Source organism: Pleurodeles waltl, chromosome 1_2 (genome assembly GCF_031143425.1).
Source record: "Pleurodeles waltl isolate 20211129_DDA chromosome 1_2, aPleWal1.hap1.20221129, whole genome shotgun sequence".
NCBI lineage: Eukaryota > Metazoa > Chordata > Amphibia > Caudata > Salamandridae > Pleurodeles > Pleurodeles waltl.
This window is the reverse complement of record NC_090437.1, coordinates 297,258,293-297,283,838: the sequence shown is the minus strand read 5'-3', so window position 1 is coordinate 297,283,838 and position 25,546 is coordinate 297,258,293. Positions and strand designations below refer to the sequence as shown.

Sequence of the window (25,546 nt, the reverse complement as noted above, 5' to 3'; positions counted from 1 at the left end):
TTGGGGTAGTATTTTCCCTAAATGTACTACTGCCATTAAGCACAATTTCCTTAGCATAAAATGCACTCTTGCATACAAAATGGATGCAAGGATGCATTTTGCTCTACGAAAATAATGCTACATGCCATAGAAGACAAGCAGCAGCGCGAGCAGCAGCTCGCTAAATGTACTCTCGTGGTAGGATTGTTTCCCTCCAAAGTACTCTTAATTAATTACGCGAGTGGGAGTAGTTGCGTTAATATGTATAGTTATAGAAAAAAAATACATATCTACCATCTCACAGACAGCCTAAAACAACCCACACATACACTGAGGACCCAAGATCAGCTAAAAAACAATCTTAGGTAATCGATGCGCTCATGCTACAAAACGTTCTTGCAAGAAATGCCCGCAACACACGCTGCGTCCGAAAAGTAATAGAAATAGCAGCATTCACAACATCAAGGGGAATTACAAATGTGCGGCCACATTTCATTGGCCCACAAGTGCTGAGTCACAGTTGGAACTTGCAGGTGATTAATATATTGAAAATACTCTCTCTTGGAAAAACGTACGCTTGTAATGTCTATTATTTCTTGCAACAGACAGCGTCAAGAGGCAAGTAAACAAAAGCTTTGCTAATTTTGAGAGGCATTATTTTATCACCACTTATTACACGAGATGTGAATCACACGGCTAACAACGAGGACGAGACCTTTACAAGGACATGCGGTAAAAAAGCCCGTTTTACATACTTGCATGCCTAAGTCTGATAATGTTTCACTACTAACATGGATATCGGAAAGCGTGGACATTGGAGCTGAAGGGATCAAGCATATGTTGATGGCATTTGATCTCTGGCTTACTCATGGTTGGCCACTCATCATCGCACTGCCAGACCTGGGCATTAGTACAGTGGTCAAGCTTGACCAAATGTGTAACAGTATATGTTCACAGTTGTTAAGCCTATGTTTGCAATAACGCTGATCACAGAAAAAACATGGGAGCTATTGAATGAACTGCCTACCTCACAAACTACCTCAGGTATAATGCAAAGCCATTTTTCATCACCACAATTTTAATTATGGCCACCATCATGAATAGTCCCAAATTCTGCTACCCAAAGCTTTATCAACCAGATTCCATGTTCTCCAACGTATAACAGCAATAAAACTGCTCTAGGATCTGGTGTAATTTACCCACCTTCTCCTTAGACAGGAGTTGGTACACTGATGGCAGATGAGCTCATTGCCTTAGGCTTCCTGGACATACGGCAGTGAATTGACGGGCCCAGCACAATAAAACAGACTTTCAAGGACTGGACACTAAGAAGGTCTGTCACGTGCCCTTCTAGATAGCCTGAGGAAATGGCAAATCCTTCTGATAGCAACCGTGCCACCCAGCACAGAATAATGTACACGAACAGTGGCAAATATCTCCTTAGAAGGGTCACTTAGAAGGAAAAATCTAGAAGGAGGGAAAAACCTCCTTTAGTAATCTTTGTAAGGCTTGATGAAAGATGAAGATAGAATTGATGATAACAGCAATTCACCAAACACTTTCTGACAGAAGTAGCAGATCCAAACAGAGCCAAGGAAATGATCAACATGGGGAATTACCCTATTTGCTGGAGGGACAAATCAGGGACACACATGAATGACAATGAGTAAGGAGCATTGTTAGACCTGTCAACCCTAGTGTGGACTTCCCCCAAACCTTTGCTCTCCGACTCCATTTTGCCAGACCTATTTTTATTGACCTTGGGACTTTACCTCTGCTAACCAGTGCTAAAGTGCATGTGCTTACTTACCCCTTAAACATAGCAATATTTGCTTATTCCCAATTGGTATATGTAATGTACTTATAAGTCCCTAGGAAACTGCACTGCATGTGCCCAGGGCCTGTAAATTAAATGTTACTAGTGGGCCTGCATTACAATTGTGTCACCCACTTAACTTGCTCTTTAAACATGTATCAGGTCTGCCATTGCAGAGCCAGTGGGTGCAGTTTAAACTGCCATTTTATGCAAGTACACATACCATGCAGAGGGAGACTAGGAGCAATATGGCGGCTGGCATACTGAACACCGCAGCAGGAGCATTGTAGCTCTGGAAGTGCAGAATCTCTCGCCAGTGTTGACCTATGGACTGGCCGCTTCAACCTCAATGAAGCGGCTGGCTAATAGCTGAGGCGCTTGAAGGTGCACCAGTGAACGCTGCCACCTCCTCTGCTAGCATGATTTTTGCACAGTTCCTGGCCCAAGGCATTGAAGGGTGAGTGAAAGTGAAAAGGAGCTGTGGAAACACGGAGGGTAGACGCAGAGCCTCCCGACAGTACTCACAGTGCATGAAGCAGACGGTGAAGGATATGCCTGGAATTGGCTGAAAGTAGCTGGTGATAGCTGGACCAAGATGGAGCTGGGGAACCTTGGCTGGTCTCAGAGCCCTGGAAGAGATTTCCTGTTTCTCCTGGCTTTCAGCGCTTGAACAACTCAGTGAAGCACGTGAAGGACGCTCCAGGTGTTAGCTCCAGGAATCAATAAGATGCGCCTGGAGTCAAGTGCCTGCACGATAGGAGAACTGTTTGGCACTGGTGGGGAGCGTCTTCTATTAATGTGAGCTTGAGACTGTAATATGGTCCCAATTGTGGAGGCAGCACTCTATTTCAGATAATGGCTAGCACTAAAACCAGGTCCAGCAGATTTAAAAATAGAAACCCTATTCATTTAAACCCAGATCTGCAAAAATATTACAAACCCAATAAGCCTATCAAACTCAGTGGCAGCAGAGGCAGAGGGCATCATAAAAGGCTGAGAGTTTCTCCTGGGGGTAAGATACTCCCAGGCTGAGGCCGAGGCTGAGGCCAGGGTAGAAGTGCAGACTGACAGCAACCGTGCTACAATTCTTATGGACAGTATAAATGATGATGAACAAGAAGCCGCAGGACAATATTTTAGTAAGCCCAACAAGTGGTACTCAGCCTGCACCTCCAGATATGACATATACTCTTTCTGACTTAGATAGCCCAGGATCTTTGGGAAAGGTTTGCACTAATATTGAATCTAAATCCAAGAGCATCATTGTTTGTGAGAATGTGGTGTCATCATGGTCTCAGCCTCCCCCACAATACCAATTTAACAAAGCTCATTTGGGCTCTTTCAACAGTGCAACTGAGGCAACTATAAGCAAGTCTGAAATTGTTAATGTGAGCAATGAGGTGGCAATTGTGTCAACACCCTCTATGTTCCCCTCAGGGTGTTCTCAGATGGAGCAGTCTTCAGGCGTATCTGTTGGAAGGGTTGGGAAATTAGTCATCACTGACGGAAATTGGAATTCACTAGACGGCGAAGCTCCATGTGCATTGCAGAATTTCGGCAGCAGGGGTCAGGCTAAGCTTCTGCTGCCTAGACGAAGCCTCCTGAATAATTTGAGCCAGGCTCCAGAAGGAGGCATTAACTCGAGTTCTAATTCTTTTGCACAGAGAACATTTAATGCTCTCTCTAAAGATGAGGCCCACAAAACTGTGTCACAAAGCTATACCTCATACGCCTTACAAACAAGATTTCCTGAACTAAGATCTGAACCAGGGCTTCAGAAGATGAGACCATATAACGACGGCAGCAAACAGGACTGTGACATGCCTGTTCAACCTGATTTCCCACCCATGCCCACTGTTTCTGAGACAGAGGATTCGGAGGCAATCTCCACCTGCTACCCAGCTTCTTTGTCTACTAAGTCCCTACTTAAAACAATTCTTAAAGAAATCCGATCTGTTAAAAAAAAAAACAGGCCGCTCAAGCTGATACATTTGAGAACTTGGAACTTCAAGTATCTTCTATTGAGCAGCAACTCAGTGATTTCATGGATACACATAAAGCAACTGACATTAAACTACAGAAACACAGACAACTCGGATGAAGGGCAAGCAGGCAGTGATTAGAGATCAAATGCAACTTCTTAAATGCAGATGTGAGGATTTGGAGAACCAATCCTGCAGATCCAATTTGCACACAGTTGGAGTGTCAAAGGGCACAGAATCTTCTAAAGATACTGCTCAATCTGATGCTGCAATGATCAAAAGGACTGCTCATTTTCTTCAAACATATGTACTTTTGAATAGCATGAGCAATCGCTCAGGTGTAGATAATACGCTCTCCATTGGGCGTGCACACAGGATTCCGTCTGGGCCACCAAAGCCTGGAAAGAGGCCTTGTACTATCATTGTTTTCTTTCAGGATTACAAGATTAAGGAAGCAATTTTTTCAATTGCCAGGCAGTGGAGAAGGTTCACTGTTATAGATGATTACTCATTCTCAATTTTTTAGGATTTGGCCTGGGAGAAAGCAACGAGGATGCTGGAAAGACAGTCCCTTATACCTAAGTTTAAAGCAACATCTATTTCAGTTTCATTTGTATGTGGATCATCTCTGGAAATCAACTGGAAAGGCTCCCTCCTAATATTTTCAAAACCGGAGCAAGCGAAACACTTTTTGGACTCCAAGGGTATTTCTCACTGAAATGGTGGTATGCGGAGCTCTCAGATTCATATCCATATCTGGTGTGAAATGTGTCGTAATAGGTGGTGGTGGACCTCACTGTGTGATGGGGTGAGTTAAAACTTTGGCGGTGGGAGGTGGCACTCTAATATTGTCTGGATGTCCTAGGTCAGAGTTCTGCAAAGTCGGTCCTGGAGAGCTGGGTCCATGCCAGATTTTTAGCATATCCACATTTAGAAAACTGTAGATTTCTGAAACATCTTTTTTCTAAATGAGGATATACTAAAAATCTGGCATGGACCCGGCTCTGCAGGACCGACTTTGCAGAACCCTGCCCTAGGTGACATCAGACAGGTATGGGTGGTTTCTGCTCCTTAGCCTTGCTGAGCTAGTGGCTTGTCGGTCACCTAGGAGAGAGGTTGGGGGGAGTGAGGTCTTGAGGGTTAGGGAGGGTGGGAAGGAATGGAAGAGGGAAAAAGGGAAAAGAGAGTGCTGACATGTCACTATGATAGTAAGATAGTTTCTTGGATTTTAGGTACTTTAGATTATGTGTATGCATGCTACCTGGCATGTGTGTTGTTCAGGAGGTAGAAATTGTTAATAAGGGGAAATGGTTAACATCATATCATGGAATATAAATGGGTTAAAAGGGAGGGGGAAGAAAGCAAGGATTTTTTCATAGGGCTGCTCTATGAGGCCAGATGTTCTGACTTTTCAAGAGACGCATCTCTCTAAAAAAGAGGCTAATATGCACTTCATATCTCAGTGTTGTCGGGGGTATAATACATCAAGAATGTATGATGTGGTTAGAGCTACATTCTGTTCAGGTCGGGGGGGGTGTCCATTACGGATCTTAACAAATCACTCAGGGCTATAAGATCAAAAGTAGATCACAAAGGAAGGTGGATAAGGGGAGAAATTGCTGATCAGCTTAATAGGAGCCTCTTTGTGCTGGTAAGCACTTACGCTCCGAACAATCCCAATCTGGGATTTTTTTGTTAATATGGTGCTAGAACTTAGTGACATCAATTTATCTATGATTATACTTGGGGATTTTAACTGCACCCTGAATCTGGTGCTAGATACCACTAACACTGCCAGCACCACCCGTATAAATGGCACTAGAGATAGCATAACAGATGTGATGCAATATTTAAGTTTGCATGATATCTGGCGGGAGCAGAACCCTGCAGGCCAGAATTATAGGCTTTTTTCTAGAATCCATAGACAGTAATCTCATATAGACTTTTGTCTGGGTAGCAGCTTGATTGCTCCAATTTGTAAATCTGAGATTCTGCATCTACTTTACTCAGATCATTCGGCTATTTCACTCAAATGGGAAGGTCATTGTCTTGCTAACATTCATGTGCCTCCTTCATATTTTCCTAAATATATGCTAGATCGTACAAATTATGCTCAACACTTCCGCATTTGCACAAAGGAGTTCCCTGTTACTAATCTTGGCTCGGCTCAATCCTTTGTGGTATGGGATACATTCAAAGTCTATCTTAGGGGCATCTCTCAATAATTTGCTGCCCAGATCTCAGGGGCGGATAATGAGGAGGAGCGATCTACTAGGAATCAATTGAAGAGTTTTACTCAATTTGATATGACACGCATTGCATCTCGATCTAGGGCAGTCACATAATTATGAGATAGGGTAGAAATCTGGCTATTGGCTTGTCTTGGACAGGTTGACACACCTAGAACTGATCTCACACAAATTAAAGATGCCACAGGTAGAATCTGCAATAAACACTCAGTCATTACTAGCCTGCCTACAGGAAAAGAGCCAGGGCCAGATTTCATCCCATCAGAGATATATATGATTCTCACAATTACCCCACTTCTTCTAGAATTATTATGTTTGGGGTACAGGCAGAGTCCCTACTTCCTGGAATGAAGCCATTATCATAATATTTCTGAAAAGGGACACAGATCCAATGGAATGTAGCTCTTAGTGACCAATCTTACTTTTCAATGCTGATCCTAAAATATTTACTAAGCTCTTGGCTAATCCAGTATATTTGGTTATTTTAAAGCTTGTATCACCTGAACAGCATGGCTTCATCCCAGAGAAAGACACAATTGCCCATACAAACGTAATCATGTCTTCAAAAGATTGCTCTGAAACTCTCCAGGAACCACTTATTATCATTCTACTGAATGCCAAGAAGGCTTTCGATCGTGGATCATTAATATTTCTATGGGAACGCTCGCTCAGTTTAATTTCAGCCCCAACTTTGGCCAAATTAAAGCCATTTATAAGGCTCTCAAAGCTCAGATCTGCATACAACAGGCACTAACACCCTTTATTTCTATTACGCGTGGTACTCAACAAGGCTGCCCACTCTCACCTGCTCTTTATGCACTTTATATGGAGTCATCTATTAGGCTCTTAAGCAGAAACGTTCCCAGCAATCCATACGTGTTAATCCCTTCCCCGCTGGCAGTGCACGCAGATGATGTTTTAATATTTTCTCATTGCTCTGAGCCAACAATTAAGAGTGTCGAACAGGCTGTTCTACATTTGGTAAAGTTTCAGGTTATAAAATAAATGCACTTAAAACACAATTGATTCTTGTGGGGGATGTGAGGAGCTCTGATCCAAGGGTGGCAACACGTGCAAGGTATTTGGGCATTATTTGGCCCCCACAATAAAGTTGTGTTATGAATATAACTGCAAAGCACAACTGAGGTTGCTGAGATTACTACTTGACAAGGGGATGCACCTACATACACCCATTTCTTTTATTGGATGAGTTAATATAATCAAAATGAATATCCTCCCCAAGATTATGTACCTTTTTCATTCACTTTCCGTTTATGTTCCCTGTAGCTATTTTAAAATGCTGGACTCTATAATCACAAGATTCATAGGGCAAAAAAAGAAAGAGCGGAAATCATAAAAAATGCTAAGGCTCCCAATGATGGAAGGCAGGAGGCACTCCCTGACTGGTGTTTTTATAATTAGTCCAGTATGGCTAACCAGGACTGAATGTTTTACAAATCGTATCCAGATAACTGGCTTTCTATTATTTTAGATACAAAACATTCTCACAGTAGAAGCACTCAATTTAAGGGCGGTAAATTCTTCAAAGAAGTCAGAGTGAAAACCGAGATAACTCTTCAAAGAACCTGGCTTAACAGGAGGAGGATTTTGGAAATTCCACATTTGCATGCCTATATGCCTCTGTTGACCTCACCATACCAGGAAAAGCCCTTGTAACCCCACAGAGCCTGGACTATAAACCACACTTCATATGAAATGGCATACAATAGGCAAAGATATATGTAAATTATCACATCATTGAAAACCTAAATTAATCACTGGAAACTAATCAATACTTTTATCTAGAAATCTTTCATTAATTTATTGTTATCTCACACAACCATACCCCTCAATCTATAAATGATTGCACATATAAAGTATAATACAAACTATACATCAACATATAAGGAATATAATACAATACAAAGTATACCTCAACATATAAAAACATACATATAAATCGACAAAATACTATTGAGAAAAAAGTCCAGAAAAACAATGTGGCAGAATCACCACCGTATTCCAATCTTCCTGCGCTATATATGCACAAAGTGGCTGTAAAGCACTTTCATAAAGCACAGTCCACATGGTAGTGAGGTGTTTGGAACTGCACTTTGAAAAATATTCTGCCTCTGAAATTACTTGTTGCAGTTCAATCCCTTTTAATGTGTACTATTCATTTATTACAATCAAGACTCCTCAAAATTTATGTTGACGTGTTTCAGCTATCCAAATTACTGGCCTCATCGCGACATGGGAAGATAGAGACACCTATTAAAAATTGATACAACAATATACTTATACATCCAATCATCTACACCTATATGTATATATTTATATATGTGATAGTGTCCTACTACCAAGGCCTTATAAAGCCCTGTTCACCTTCCATATTTCCAAAATTGGTTGAAACAGAGGAAAACAGAAAATACAGAACATTCTTATGTATGCCCCTGTTGGACAATCTGGATCTACCGGGGTGCTTTACTTCTCCCTATTTCGGCACTTGGTCACGGTTGGGGATTAAGTGGCTATGTGATTTGTTTGATGATGTGGGGTTAAATCTTTTATAGATTTGCAGGCAGAATTTACAATTCATCTTAGCGTTTTTTAAATACCTGCAAATTCGATCTGCCTTATTGTGGAAGAACAATAATATTGATGTCCCGCTGGTTCAATCTGAGATGACACACTTTATTTTTGGCCAGCAGCCATTCAGTATTTCAGAGAAATATGGTTGCCTCATTCAGCACTCTCGTAACAGCTTGAGCAATTGGTCTGATAAATGGTCTTCTAGCTTAAAAGAGGGGGTCTTGGTTCAAGAGCTTTCTAATATTCTTAAGCATGATTGTAAAAGTGCCTCTCCTACAGGATTAAGAGGCCAGATCTATTGTACAATGTTTAATTTTTACATTGGCCCTTATAAACTGTGCAAATGGCATAATAGCTCATATGTTTGCCCAAGTTGTGCTGATGAAGCAGCTGACAAGGAATTTTAAATCTCCACTTCTGCCAAAATTTGAGGGGTGGTGGAAAGAAGTGATGGAAGCATAAGAACTAGAACTTCATATCGCTAGGTTCACAGGGTCCACCCTGAAATTCTACCGTATTTGGGGAAGTCTGTCAAATTATATGATGTCATACTGGGGATTTTTTTGTTAGGTTGTTTATTTGATTATTTATCATGCACACCCTATCTGGATTTTGTGAAGCAATAATTATTATTTAGGGGCTGTTAATTAAAGTATCACTATGTATTGTTATTGTTTTTCTTTTGCTTGTCTGCATTCAATAAAAAAATTGCCATTTCAATTTGGAAGGAAAAAGTATGAGGCTCAAACCTTCCTTTTTAAAACATACTAGTCACCCCTAGGGTAGGCCCTGTACAGCCTGGAGGGCAGGATGAAATGTATTTAAAAGTGGGGCATGTATATTTAAGTCTTACATGTCCCGGTAGTGAAAAAAATTAAATTTGTTTTTCACTACTACAAGACCTCTCTCTCCCATAGGATAATACTGGAGTTGCCTTATTATATTTTATAAGTGTAATTTAAAAATGGGAAGAGATAACTCCTGCAATGTTGGTGTCAATCACAATTTAAAATCCTAACGTGGTGAAATCTGATTTTAAATTACAATTCTGAAAATGCCACTATTAGAAAGTGGCATTTTCTTGCCTTAGCCATTTGGTGACTGCAGCTTGTCTGTGGTCACATGACTCGGTGTAGTTGACAGTTGGGCTTTGTGTATTCCTCCTAGACAGCCACACACAATGGGAGCTTCGGTGTGACTTAATGGGCCATCACTGGAAGGATGGGAGGGAAGAGCTGGGCCCAGCCTCACTTACACCTGACTAGGCTGTGTCCTGTCTCCACACAATGGCCTCAACAACCCTGCAGTATACCGTCAGCCAGCTTGGATGCAGGCAGAGAAGGCAAGGAATCCTTCCACTTCAAAGGCACTGTCTAGAAGCTTCTCTCACCTTCCAGAACCGGGCACCAGTGTATAAAAGATGGACCTCAAACACCAACACTTCAGTACACTTCGTACACTTCTGGTCCTGTGGATACTCAGCCTAGATGAAGGACTGCTGCTGTGTGGAATGCTACTCTGAAGGGGCTGCTGCCTTGCTGTGCTGATCTGGCGCCTGCTTACCTCTTGCCTGAGGGGGGAGAACTGGAACTCCATGTTCATCTTGAACCCAGGACCCCAGAGTGGCACAAAGGGCTTGTCTTCTCGCCTCCTGATTTGAGCCTCGGGGACATAACAGGCTCAGCACATTTCCTGAAGCCACCTTTAACAAGTTCTTGACCCCCAAGAGGAGCCTCCAGCTCCTGGGCCCTTGGTGTGGCTCTCAAGCTCTGTAATTCAAGGTTTTGGGTTCTTCGGGACTGTTCGCACTGGAACCATGCTGCTTGTACAGAAAATCAGTGCAATCCATCACAAGTCTGTCTCTTCATACGGCATGCAAATGACTTGGATTGCCAACACGAGGCTCCAGCTCACCCATCACAGATGCTGGGCCTGCTTCTTGCGTCATGTCGACCATCGCCAGAAATGCTTTCCATTCTCCCAGCAACCTTCTTCATGCAAACAGGACTCTTGACACAAAACTTGAGAAGGTAAACCTTCAGTGGGACTTATCTGGGACTCTATTTGACATGTGCTCTATAGGGGGTCGGCTGAACTTTTTAATTTGACCCAGTCCAGTGCAACCAGATAGCCGTTGTTTGCACTTTATACTTGTAGGTTCTATATTGCAGTTTATTCTTTAAAAAAATCATATCTCTGTTTCTACTTATTGAATGTTTGTCATTTTGGTCTTGTTTTATTTATTAAATGTTGCTCTATTTTTCTAACCTAATGTGGGATCTTTTTGCATGATTTTGTCACTGTTTTCCTGTTTGATGTTTTGTACAAATACTTTACACATTGCCTCTAAGCTAAGCCTGACTGCCCTGTGCCAGGCTAGTAGGGTTTTGAGCACAGATTATTTTGGGGTTTGCTTGTGCCTTACTCTGACTAGGATCACTGTTGCTGCTTGACCAGGGCTCACGCTTCAATCTACCAGTAACCCAATTTCTAACACGCATGACAAAAAATCTATAACAAATGCTTTGTGACTTAGCTTGGCTTTCCAAGGATTGTCATGTGTATGCTTGAAACAGGAAATTACATCATAAGAGGAAGCTGCTACAAAATGGATTTGGATAATCTGATACACCTCCAGTGGGCCGATCACCATATTGGAAAGGATGAATTATGAGGCTGACTTCTGGACATAGATGAGAATTTAATTCATAGGATTTATTTTACCTTGAAGGAGAAAGTTTGGCATCCAACGTGCTATGCAGCACTCTGAAACAAAGCTGCCAATACTCGTGTTTCCTGCAGCCCAAGGAAAACTGCTCTAGGTCACTCTGAGTGTGGTAGTACTGGAGTCGCTTAGGAGGCGAGGGAGCTGTGTGACAAACCACGGGGGCCACTTGTGTGAAGTGCATAAGTAAATCTTTCCTTACAGAGCCCATGTGGACTTAGGTGAGCTATCTAAACGTTCTCTGTACTACTGTAACACGGACTTGGGAGACCATGGAAGCAAACTCTATTGAAGGGACAGATGTGCCAGTGCGCAGTTTTAAGGCGTGATTTGGAGTTTGGTGGAAAGGATATTTTGTTTGCTGTATTGTAATCACATTATATCCTATATCTCATCTGCCACACTCTAAATCAGGCCTTTAGACAACAAGGTAATGACTGTTACATGCTTATTAAGATAATCATGAAGCAAAAAAGACACAACAATCACTTTATTCTGAAAAACAGGTCTTCACATGAGCCCCCCAATAAAAGTCCTTATGTGTAAAGCTATTCAACCATATAGCATAGTATTGTTGTAACTAGAGTTCTTTGAAAGTAAACTTTAGCTCCCACATTTTCTCGGCAGACATATATTTCTGATGAAAGGTGCTTATATCAAAGCTATCCATAGACGATTCTGACACAATTTGATTTTATTATGGCTATGCAGCTTCCTTACCTGGATCCACATTTTCTGTCACAGCGGTGGAGTCTCCATTGATGACATCCAGAAAAAAATCAGCAGGATTGTTGTGTGGCTCGCACACGTACCCTGTAAAGAAATAACATATGGCGCTTTGAAAGCAGGTGGGAGCAGTACATTTTGATGGTACATAAAGCAACACTGACTCGTGTATTCAATGCGATTTGCAATTTGGAAATTGTTGCAGAAAAGAAGAAATGTGTTTTGTCTGTGATTTTGTGTTCCTAAATTCATGTTACCGTCCTTTTGAATGATCTCTCCCACATCAGAAATATTGTTGTAATTTGAAAAAATAAATAATAAAATCAAAAGTGATGTACGATACAACAGCAAAACCATGTAAACCCTTTCAGTTCCAGCCAATGACACAGGGCCATTTTATTCACACTCTTACAGCCATTAGTCAGCTCCCCACTAAATACACAATTCAATGAGTGTTGCCATTCACAGGTAGATACACAAGAATCCTCCTTCTTTTGAATCAAAAAGTCCTATGACATGGCCAGCTCTAATGTCCTTTGTTTAAAAAAAACAAAAAAACACATTAGCACTGGCCATGTCATAGCGATATTTAGCAATCCCAAAGCCAATAGCTCTGATAGGAGAGACCTATTGAATTTGACATTGCATGTTTTCTTATGTTTTGCCTTGTGGCTGGGGTGGTGAGCCCTGCAGACAGTGCAGCTTTGTTGTTTGCTTGCCATGTAACTCTGCTACTGTCTTTTTCTGCATTTTGCACTCCATGAGAGTCCATGTATAATTGAAGCGTAGCAGCGCGCAAGCGCTGCTTTCTGACGTGTTGTTATCTATCTTGGGGCTTTAACCACGCCCATCGCAATCATTCGCTTGTGGGCTTGCCTTTCAAAAATCCCTTGATGTTGTTGGTAAATGCCTTATGTTTGTCCCGCCTTGAGGCTGGTTTGTTATCGCCTTGGGGACCGACCCTGCTACATGGATAATTGCACGGTTGCCAAGAAGTTTGACTGCAAGCAAACTCCTTTTTTCTTTTGTCTCCTTCGCGCTCATGCTTATGACGGCCATGGTGCTTAGAAGTTTCAGAAAGCGCAAACTTGATCGGCGGTATTTGATTGTTTTGCATGACTACCAGGTACATCACATTGTTTTTGTCTGCTTCTTGGCGTTACGAATCGCACTTCTTTTATATTCAGTAGTTCATTTTGTTGCGCTTGAGAATGCAGCCTTAAACACCCCCACTGGATGGCTGAAGAAATGGGACCATCTCAGTCACACCCGCAAGGCCCGCTGTTGCAAATGAAGTGTGTTGTGGTCAGGAAATGAAAGCTACAATAGCCCTTGAACAAGCCGTGGCACTAGGGTGGTACACTCATGGTTGGTTGCTGTTGTGTGCCTGTGTTTCATTGTATACTTCAGTTTAGCATTCCAATATGACATTTCTGTACCTTTGCCAGTTTTTCAGTGTTCTAATTCTATCACGATTAAAAGCCCAGTGGTAGAATGTACCCCCTTATGCCCAACACGTGGGCCCACAGCGCGTTAATGCTGCACAATAATTGGGCCATCCAAAATGCATAAGGCTCAAGACAGAAAACGTTCTGAAGTAGAATTACTGTGCAAACTGGAACATGGGCATGCACTGTTGTCGTTAAGTTGGAAGATTGTCTTTCCATATGTTGCACTTTTCAAAGCTGTACTGTGTATGAATGTAAAAAACACCATTGCTGACAGAGGCCATAGACATTTGCAGCACTCTATTTAGTTTCTGTGGATGCTTTTTCATTATTGCTGCAGGATCTATACTGAGGCCAAATGAGCCAACCTCAAATTCCTCATTGGATTTCTTTGTTCAGTCTGGGAGGAAATGCTTCCTGTACCACAAAGAGCATTTCAAATGCCCGCACATGCTCTGCCTCTCTGTAGGCTACTTTTGACACTCTGTAGGCTACTTTTGACCTTTAAATGGATGATTATTTTGGGTTTCCAAAGCGCACTTTTCAAAGAAGCTGCCATATGTGTATGAGCGTTGAAAATGCTGAATTAAAATGTTTGGAGTCAACTTGTTGGAAATGGCCCTTTTTGCAGAGTCATCCCTAAACTTTTTGCCTCCTTCCTCCTATTTGTTCTGCCCTGTTTTTGTTTCCTTTAGGACTCTGGGCACTTTACCACTGCTAACCAATGCTAAAGTGCATATGCTCTCTGTGTAAATTGTATTGTTGCTTGGTTTATCCATGATTGGCATATTTGATTTGCTAGTAAGTCCCTAGTAAAGTGCACTAGAGGTGCCCTGGGCCTATAAATCAAATGCTACTAGTGGGCCTGCAGCACTGGTTGTGCCACCCACATGAGTAACCCTGTAAACATGGCTCAGACCTGCCACTGCAGTGTCTGTGTGTGCAGTTTTAAACTGCCAATTCGACTTGTCAAGTGTACACACTTACCAGGCCTAAACCGTCCCTTTTTATACATGTAAGGCACCCCTAAGGTAGGCCCTAGGTAGCCCTATGGGCAGGGTGTAGTGTATATTAAAGGTGGGACATATACTGATGTGTTTTACATGTCCTAACAGTAAAATACTGATAAATTCGGTTTTCACTGTTGCAAGGCCTGTCTCTCATATAGGTTAACATGGGGGCTGCCTTTAAATAACTTTAAAGTGCAGATTCCCTTTGAGAGCAGGTAGAAATATGGGGTTTGTGGTCTCTGAACTCACAATGTAAAAATACATATTATAGTGAAGTTGGTTTTAGATTGTTAGTTTGAAAATGCCACTTTTAAAAAGTAGGCATTTTCTTGCTTAAACCATTCTGTGACTCTGCCTGTTTGTGGATTGCCTGTCTGGGTTAGTTTGACAGTTGCACTGGGTATGAATCCCCTCTACACAGTGAGACAAAGGGAGCTGGGGTGTAGCCTGCATGTCCTGATGAGCCATCTGTGCTACAGTGGAGGGAGGAGTGGTCACTTACACCTGAATGGGCTGTGCCTGCCCTCTCACAATGTAGTCTCCAACCCCCTTGGTGTGTGTCTGGGGCCTAGCCTGGGCAAGGCAGGACCTTGTGAACAACAGAGACTTTCCTTTGAAGTAGGCCTACTTCAAAGGCAGAAAGGAGTAGAAGTATGGGACCCAAAACCCCAGATTTTAGATTTCTTCAAGATCACTTCTGGAACCAAGAGGAACCTCTGCAGAGGAGAAGAGGTGAAGAACTGAGAAGAAGTGCTGCCTCTGCCTGTGACTGTGCTTTGTTGGGCTAGCCTGCAGTTGCTGCTTCTGCCTGTGAAAGGGGACAAAGACTGGACTTTGTGGTATATTCGGCTTGTGAAGAATCTTCAAGTGCTTGAACTGAGCTTGCCTCCTGTTTTGAAGTCTCAAGGCCATCAAAGACTTCCTCTACCAGCACCTGGACTCTCTGCTGAGATTCCTGCCCTGCCAAGTGGTGCTCTATCCAGTCCCTGGGCCCTTGAAAGGTGAAGTTGGCAGAACAAGAGCTGAAAATCCACGCACAGAACGCAGTGCAGGGAAACTTTCAACGCACCATCTGCAATGTGGCTGATAAACGAGGTGCCGCGGGTTTCGCAGCTAAAATCGACACTCCACCTGCATCGTAACTGGGGGATCGATGCATCGGGCTGGAGAAACAATGCGCAACACCCGCTTGCGGCTGCTGAGGACAACACAAAACCCCACACAGTGAGATTTTCTAACACCGTGCAACAGGATTTTCCACGCATCGTTCCTGGGCGTCACCCTGACTGCGCGGAATCCGAGGTGCTCCGTCCAGAATTCAACGCATCACTCTCTTGCAAGGGAAAAAAACAACGCATCGCCGACCCGACCAGAGAAGAAATGACACACGACCTCCTTTAAGAGGAAGGAATCTCCGCATAGGTGCCTTTTCCAATGCACTCTCGCGTGTGCAGCTTTATTTTTTACGCTAACCAGGAACTTTGTGAAAAATCATTGTTTCCATTGTTTTCTATGGAGTGAGACTCTTATTCTTCCGAAAATTCATATTTTAACTTGTGTATTTTGGCTTTTTGTCATTTCAGTCTTGTTTGATTTAGAAAAATGTTGCCTCTTTTTCTAAACAGGTGTGGTGCCCATTTTGTAGTGTTTTCACTGTATTACTGTGTGTGTCGGTACAAATACTTTACACATTACTTCTGAGTTAAGCCTGCCTGCTCGTGCCAAGCTACCAAGGTGGTGAGTGGGGTTTAACCAGGGGTGGTTCTCCTTTGTCCTGACTAGAGTGATGGTCCTTGCTTGGACAGGGGGTAACCTGACAGCCAAAGAAAGACCCATTTCTAACACAACAAATCTTGAGAGTACACTCGTTTGGCACCTAGGTGCTTTAGGCTAGATATGCATATTTGATTAAAACAAGCATGCCTCAAGGAGGCTTGCTTAAGTTGCAGTAGACCCATCTGGTTAAGAACACACCTTTCCCAGTTAAATTTGCACGTATTTGTTTCTACTGCAAAGTTTGCTGAAATGTTCCACAAAATTAAAACTAAAATCGAGGTTTGAGTATTTATTTTTGTATATTAAACTATGTTCGTTTGGGAACACGCTTTATCAAGAGGCTTAATAAAAGAAATGCAGACCATTTTTGGCTCACTGGGTGACAATTGATGTTGCTCCTCAGTTAGACTATGTCAATAATAGACACACCAGCCCTTGGGTGTGCAGAAATATCAGTTTTATTTTTAATCATTGCAGATTAATTTTAAAAAATTGTTAATTCTGAAATGGTTTGCAAGTGTTTTTTTTGTTTTTTTGTAGCAAGATATCCCATACTTTTTAGTTGGTTCTCATTAGTGGATGGTTTGGGGTTTCTCAAGCCACGTTTTATAGCTCCTATTGACGTAATTATGGCAAAGGTCCTTGTGCTGGGTAGATCAAATGTCAGTATAGTGATCGACTTTGATTTGTGCTTAGGTTTCTTTCCCTTTCTATTGTTTGTTTTTATTTTATGTTATTCAATAGAATAATCAGTTTATAAATCACAAAAGGCTTTGTCCCACAAATGTCTCCTCGAAAAATTGACCCTTTTCACAAAAGCGCATTACACTAATTCAGACTACCAAACCATATAATTGGTGTGAAAGTTCGCCGTTTGTGCCTATGCTTAGGTTGGTGATAAGATTATTTCCCCATCCGATCACAATTGATTTAGTAGTACAACAGTTGTATTTGGTAAACTGGAAAGTATCCTTAAAGCTTTTAGTTTGTCCAATAGTTTTTTTTCCTCTTTTTGTTTTTAATGCATTATGCAAATTTAATTTCTTCAGCATTCCGTTCCATATAGTTTGAGAGTGTGCCATGGCTGCACCTTAGACAGATGTCACCCTTGCTAATTAATCATGTTTAGCACTAAGGTCTAACAAGGTAGCGGCAATGGCTTGCTGATCTTTCATGTGTGGGACCGAAGTTGTTCTTCATAACATACATAAATACATTTATTTGTATGATCGATAGCAGCATCATCTGCTGTGAACATGGGCCACCTTTTCCTGTGCTGACAGCTTGCACATCTCCTTATATCTTTGCACTATAGAATGGAATTAGCATGGCAGGTTTAAATTAGGATGTTAAATGGCATCATTTTCATTTTTGGCTGCAGAGAGAGGAATAAGGTAAATCGAAGTGCTTTAGTTATATGCAGGGCCACTGGAATTATGTGGCAGGGAAAGGCCAAATTATGAGGCAGGGTTGACCAATTTATGTTTCAAGGAAAGTCCATTTATGAATATACAATGACAATAGCTCTAACTCAAGCAAATGTGAGACCCATTGCATTGCAAATGCTTGTTTTTCTAGCTCTCCTGCCTTTGCATCCCTGTCCAGTCATGCACTCTGCCACACAACGCCACTCTCTGTGTTGCTCTCCCACGGCAAGCTCATCTCTTTCTTTACCTAACCAGTCCTCGTTTTTAGGGTCAAGCACAAAGCGCTCTGTCCCTGGTGTAATCTCTCTGTGGGCTTTTAACCACACCCATCAGTTTGGTTGGTTCGTGTGCTTGCTTTTTAAAATTCACTTGATTTCATTAGTGAAAGGCATGCATATGTCATGCCTTTTCCGGTACTTAGCCCGACTCGAGCGCACCGGGCAACTACTGAAAACATACGAGGCTCCATTTTTCCGTATGGTTTCTGGACTACTTTTTCTCTTTATTTTGTAGGCAAAATCTCACTGGGCAGGAGTCAAGCGCTTTGCATGACATCTACCCTTTTTACATGAATAATTGCACTTTTGCCGGCTACATGGATAATTGCACTTTTGCCGATACGTTTCACTGCGAGCGAACTTCTGTTTCCCTTTGTGTGTCTGCTTCACGCACATGGCTGCCATCAGTTCGCTTATGTGAAACTGTTTTACTTTTCATTTTCAGTTTATGTGGCAAGAAAAGTCCGGTTAGGAGTTTACAATGCTAGTAGCTCTAACTCGAGCAAACATGATACATTTTTTCCTTTTGTGTTTCCCCTTTGCGCTCATGCCGCTTTTAATCGGCTCGCCTATGTCAACTCTTTCAAATTAAACAAGGACAAGGCGAGCATATGGTGATAACTGGCTCCATTCCCCTCTGACAGAATGTAATGCAGCAGCGCCAGGGCTGCTTTCATGGTATTCATTGGGTAAAAGAGGTATTTCCGCAGTAATTCTGGCAGAAGCTGAAGTCTGTGTGCTTCTGCTGTTCAGTCAGTGAGCTCTAGTAAGCCCTTATGTTCCTGCCCGGTTTAATGTATATGCATTATGAGGTATGCCATGCCACATAATCCTCTGACCCATCCGTTCTCCTTTGTCGACCTGTTCCTCTGCTAATTTGCTTTTAATGGAGTTTCACGAGGCTTAAAACAGCATGACTGAAAAGAAATGGATACAAACTTTCCCTTTCAACTGACACACGCCACCAGCTGCGTTCCCTGCCAACTCGACTCCTCTTATCTTATTATGACACTGTTTCTTATTTTCTATTAGACAAGGTGGCATGGGTTGGTATCTTTTAAGAGTCTCTCACTTAGTCGCTGGGAGCACCATGGTATTGGGGGAGGGGGCGGCGGGGTCCTATTGGCTTTATCCGTGGCCTTGGAGCTGCATCCAAGGCGATGATCGAAAGCGATGGCGCAGCCGGGTGGATCTGTCCACATATCAATGCGGCGATGCACGTCTAATTTAATAGCTGTTACGTGTAGACACAGCAGAGTTGGTAGGCTTTTGAAGTGCGCTTTCTGTGTTTGTACGTGGCTTAGGGGACTACTGTGCACTAATTGAGGAGGCCTTGCTATAACAAAGAAGCGCTTGACACTTCCCCCTGCTTCTGTCTGCATGATATCATGAACTTAGGTCTGGATATGTCCTAAGAAAATAAGTCATGGAACCAACCTTTGAATTGACTCGTGTGGAGCGGGGCAAACATCACAACTCACTGAATCTTCGTGGCACAGCGTATTTTCCCTTCCCCATAGGTTCCTGTGTTCACGCAACCGCTAGTAGTCTATGCTATATGGTAAATTGTTTGTGTATTGAAAGTGGCCGTGGTCACAACACCAGCTTATTATAAATTGGCAGGTAGCCAAATCGTTCAAGTTGTTTTCTACAGTTTCAGAGTGTTGTCGTGGGGTCACAGTGCCATGCATGAACGGCAGCGGTGTATGTTACTGAGGGATACATAAATGGTTTTGAATAGGCTGGGGGGGGGGCGATGGGTATAGTTAATGTATAGATTCAGAGTATGAAGTTTAGTGAAGTTTAGATTAATGGAGAGGCATCCTTTTAAGTGAGTGGAGACAAACTTCATTTAATGTTGCAATCAACTGCTCCAGGGCTTGCCATGTCCTTGGTCCACAGGGTTGCTGCTCAGTTGTTGCCACTGTTAACGATTCAGACATTTCTTGAAGAGCGCAATTGTACTTTAGTGGGTGGTTTGAGAGCCCTGATGGGGCTCTATAATCTTCGGTGTTAGTCCCATATCTTGTCACTTGTATTATTGACAGGTGGTTTGTGTTGGCTGGTAGAAGATTCCTAGTTGTAATGTTCAGTAAGGTTAGCTTCTCAATATCTGCTGGGCCACTGTTTCGAAAAGCCTTACATACTGGGCTCAGTATTTTGTATTCTCCCATTAGCTGGTGTAGAGTTTTAAGTGCCTAGTGTCATTTTTTTAGGTCGAGCGCGCAAAGCTTTGACCTTTTGTAAGTACTGTGGGCTTTTAACCACACCCACCGCACGCCCATCACTTTCACTGGTTCGTGGTTTTTTTGACTTTCAAAAATCCTTTGTTATCATTGCTAATTGCTAAACGTTTGTCCCTCCTGGGGCGGTTTTGTTACCGCCTTGCAGACTGACCCTGTTACATGGATAATTGCACGATTGCTGATACGTTTGACTGCGAGTGAACTTCTTTATCCTTTTGTGTCTCTCTTTCACGCTCATGCTCATGACAGTCATGGCTCTTTGAATCAGCTCACTTATGTGAACTAAAGATTTACTTTTAATTTTCAATTTATGTGGCAAAAAACGTCCAGTTAGTTATTTACAACACCAATATCTCTAACGGGAGCAAATGCGAGACCAATTGCATTGCAAATGCCTGTTTTTGTTTGTTTTATAAATACTGGAACCCTTCTGTATCCCCCAGCTCACCGCTGACCCTTGTTTGCAGCATTGCATACATTCATCAGAGTTTGCTTCATGAACTGACCCAGGAATACTCATAGCCGCTAACATAAGCCTGACTTTTAAATGTGGCCCCTTGTGTATAGCAGCACTGGCCTGCTGTTTTCTGGAAGGAGCACTAACATTAGGAAAGCTGTTTAATAGGCAAGCATTTACAAACACCTTATTTAAAGGAAAAGAAGCAAAGAAGGTGCCCTCCAAATTTATCTTTAGGAAAAGTTCATTTTTAAAGACAATGAGCAATGAAAATAGAAAAATGTGTTAAACTTTCTTCAAAATAAAAAATACAGTAACATGCAGAACCGTTTCACTTTAGTACATCAAATTATATTACTGCACTGAGGGGCATTTATTAGAAGAGATAGTTTCGTACACGAAATAGGAACATTCATGCCTCTCCCTACCCGATAATGCATTCTGCAGCACACATAGAAAGAGGAAAACGCCTCCATTGTTTGTTTTTGTGCAGGAAGGTGTGCCTTCCTGCACAGAAACAAGTGTGCCAACAACACAGACACCCTTGCACCATGGTGCAACGGTTCCTACATTGGTGTAAGGGTTCCTGCGTTGGTGCTAGGCACCGATTTGTGTACAGGAACGTGTTGTATTTCATTCATACAAAGCATTCCTGCCCTTTCCTTTTGCCGCAGGGCAGCGCAGCAAAGTGACTTGTTGCGCTGCCCTTTGGCAAAAACACATAAATGAGGCCCTTAATGTTTAGTCTTCAGTTTATTCACATGAGGTTAGAGGGTGTTTGGCAGACAGAAGCCACATGAGAGCGCGATTCGTTGTGACCACGTGGATCCAAGATGACCTCAAACTGAGCCTGATACAGGCATCTGACTCAAGATTGGCCTGACCCTGCTGTTGCTCACCCACCTTTATCACATAATGGCAATTAAGGGGACAGAGGCACAGCAAGGATATTAATTGACCCACAATATACCTCCTCGACTCACTGTTCACACAATGTACATGTTTTGCTTCCCTTACGCCCATCTTACACCACCCCGACACTCTGTTGGCACCAATGCAGCCCACAGTCATGCCATAGACCATACTTTTTGGCACCTGGGAAAATGTTTGTGAGTACCCATGCACTGATCTAATTTATTGTTCCATTGCCTTGAGGGTTTGTCTGAGACAATCTGATCTTGTCTGGCTCCTAATGACTATTGAAGCCCCAAAGGCATGCCTTCTACCACTAAAAGGCCCTCGTATGAAATGTTTGAGGTTTCAATTTCAGGTCCTGGCAACTTTGACTTTACACCCTTTTTTATAAACCATTTTATTAAACATTAACAGAACAACATTAGTAATTACAAAGAATTTCATACTTTGTCCAGCAATATAAGGTCTGGAAGATTACATTTTTATTAGTGTCATGGTACATGATGTATGATTAGTTTGAGGTAGTCTCAATACTTGAACATTTGCATTCTTCTGTCCATAATCCCTAAATACACTTGTGCTTTCTATGACATCATCAGAGTTCATAAATCTGTTTTTCTAAAATTGTACATCATTCTGGCCCAGTTTTCCATCTTGCCACATTGGGGAACCTTGTTGCTCTCCAAATTTGTGTGATATCTCTTTTAGTTAATATTAATCCTAGCTCTATAAATTATTTCATATATCGATTTAGAATAATAATAATTATTATTATACATAATTTGTAAAGCGCATGGCTACCAAAAAGGTTCCCCTGCACTAGCAGAGTTATGGATTGAGACACTCCAGAATACCCTCAAGAAGGGGCAATAATTTAGAGATCAGATGATTGTAACAACCAAGTTTTTAAAAGATTCCAGAATGCAAGGAGAGAATCACATTCTCTCAATGTTGCAAGTAAGTCATTCCAAAGTTTTGGCCCCACATAGAAAAAAGCACAGCTCCTTGGTGAGATTTCCTATTTCTAGGAACTACAACCAGCTTCAGATGGCTGGACCTCAGTGGGCATTTCAGGGAATATTAAGAGACCAAGGATCTTAAGTAAATAGGCCTGGTGTTATATAGGCATTTGTGCATATAGCTAAATACCTTAAATTGCACCCGCTGCTCAATGGGTAGCCAGTGGAGAGACCTTAACAAACTAGCCAGAAAATTAGGGCGGAGAAGCAGGATGCGTGCCGTAGCATTTTGCACAATTTGGAGGTGTTTAAGTAGTCATTTTGCCACATCCAAGTAAAGGATAATACCATAGTCCAGCCTGTAGGTAACTAAGGCTTGAACTATGGTTCTCCGAGCCAAGGTAGGAAGGCACTAGAGAATCTTCTTGAGCCATTTCAGTATGCCAAAACAAGTGGCTGCTACTTTAGTAATCTACTGATTCATAGTAAGTTCATGATCCAGCCAAACTCCCAAATTCTTTACGACAGGAATGGATAGGGGTATTGCCGACAGAAGCAGGCCACAAATGTGTGCCCCAGTGTGTAGGTACCTCCGTCTTGTCTCTGTTTAACTTTAGGGAGTTCGCACCCATTTATGCTGAAACTTGGGTGAGGCAAGAGGGCAAAGCCACAATACTCTGGTTATCCTTACATGACAGAGGTGCAACAACTTGTGTATCATCCGCGTATGAAAAAAGTGTTAAGGCCACATTTTTCCACAATATCTGCCAAAGATCTCACATATAAGTTGGAAAGCAGAGGACTCAGAATGGAGCCCTGGGGCACACCTGAAGCTAGAGAGTGTGATTTTGACCTGTATTGGTTAGTGTGCACCTGAAAGATCCAAGAAAGATTTAATCCAGTTTAACGTGGTGTCCTATATTCCCATTTCCTCTAGGCTTCGTAGGAGTGTATTATGGTTGACAGTATCGAATGCTGCACTGAGATCTAACAAAAGCAGTGCAGCTGCTCCATCTTCATCCAATTGATGCCTCAAATACTCCATGACTCCAAGAAGTGCTGATTCGGTGCTATATCCTGCTTGGAACCCAGATTGTGATTGGCGAAGTAAATCATTCAGTTCTATGTGATTTGTGAGTTGCAAGTTCACATGTATTTCTAACACTTTAGCCAAGGTGGGTAGGAAAGAAATAAGCCTATAATTAGACCATGCATTAGTTTTTTTCAATAACATGGTGACCAAAGCAGTTTTCCAGATTTTAGGAACTACTCCCTCTGCCAATGACTGATTTAATAGTTGTCCAATCTGCTCCATACATTCATGGGAGAGTTTCCCCATGATATCTGGGGGCAGGGATCCAATGGGGAGCTTGATTTAATAGATGAAAGGATGGTCTTAAAAGATTGTACATCCAAGGGCTGAAACCTCACCAAAATAGTATCTCCTTTAGGGCCTCAGCTGTGTTGGAAAGGAAGCCTTGATATCATCCACCTCTTTAATAAAGAAAAATCAGCAATTTCCTCACACTGCATTTGAGAAAGAGGAGTGATTGGTACAATCTTTCTAGGGCCCGACAGAGCTCTCATTACCTGAAAAAGACTATTGGGGCAGTTTTGAGTTATAGTGATTTTATTTGTGAAGGATGTGGCTTTAGCCTCATGACAAATTATACTGTAAGACTTTAAGGCATTCTTATAGTTTACCTTGTCTCCATTATTATATGTTTTATGCCATGCTCTCTCTAGCTGTTTACATACTTTTTTCTCTTTATGTAGAGATTCACTGTATCATGGAGCCAGGGTTAGGGATCTGAGGTGCCTCTTAATAGTAATAGGTACTAAAGTGTCTAAATAGGATCTAAGCAAATTATCAATCACAAGTGCATCTAATACCACCAAATTACACAGCAGAGGAGGATTTGCCTCAAGGATACCATTCCACTGCGGTATATCTAGTTTTAGTTCAGAATGCTTAATAATGCAATACTTTGATTGAGGGTGATGGCATATTGTGTTTCTCTTGGTGACATTCGTGTTGTCTACCAGAATGCTTCTTCCATTTACCCTTTGTCTGGCTCAGTTTTCGCTGACTTTTGAAAAAGTGTCCAGGGAGTGCAAAGCTACTGTTTTGTGAATATGTAATATGTTCTAGAAAGTGAGTGAGAATGTTGCAATCTAATTTACCTTAACCTTTCCTTTATTTCCAGTAGGATTGAATGTACACATCAGAGGTAGGCACAGAAAATGGAAAGAGCATAGAACATTTATGACCTTGTGCTGGCCCTCAAACCACCACAAATAAGCATAATCCTTCTTTTAAAGTCTCTTCAGTACCAACCAAGGGATGTGAAGTATTTCAAGGTGTTCTCAGCTGGACCATGGTAGAGCATTCTTCCTGCAGCCAGTAGTGTCAGGCTGTCAAACAGCCTGAAAATGGAATACCGAGGTTGATGGATGGAGAAAATGATGTTCTTCCCTTGCCGAGCCATCCTAGAAGTAAAAAGCAGACAAGAGAGTGATGACTTATCCACCTAAAAATAAGTTTCTTTGAATTCTACATTCTTTGCAACATCGAATTTCCTATTTATATTCTATTCCATTACTTATATGTACATCCCTAAATTCAACTCTTTTCCTTTAAAGGCCTGGCATCATCTATTCAGATTCCAGTTACCTTTTCAGCATCAAGAGAACAGCGCCGGCAGTGCTCGCATCCAACCCCGTGGTGGGTTCATCCAAGAACAAGATGGATGGATCACTAATGATCTCCATGCCTATGTTGCATCTTTTTCGCTCTCCGCCAGACACGCCTCTAAGGAAAGGGGTGCCCACCTAATGAAAAAAAAGACTACATGACATATCTGTATTAACTCTGGTACTCACTTTGTGTCCAATAAGTATTTTCCCAAACTTGTGAAATTTTCAACTATATTGTGAAGTAGCAATACTTGTGCCAAAGAA

General features: G+C 42.0%; 1 protein-coding gene across 1 annotated transcript in view; it reads right to left on the bottom strand.

The window, feature by feature from the left end:
- Nucleotides 1–25,546, bottom strand: part of LOC138254106 (broad substrate specificity ATP-binding cassette transporter ABCG2-like) — a 319,412-nt gene that overhangs the window by 93,675 nt on the left and 200,191 nt on the right. The window contains exons 8-10 of the mRNA XM_069205808.1: nucleotides 25,260–25,417; nucleotides 24,924–25,075; nucleotides 12,074–12,156 (exon numbers count right to left, since the gene is read on the bottom strand). Coding sequence (XP_069061909.1) covers nucleotides 12,074–12,156; nucleotides 24,924–25,075; nucleotides 25,260–25,417 — 393 coding nt within the window. The remainder of the gene's footprint in view (nucleotides 1–12,073; nucleotides 12,157–24,923; nucleotides 25,076–25,259; nucleotides 25,418–25,546) is intronic.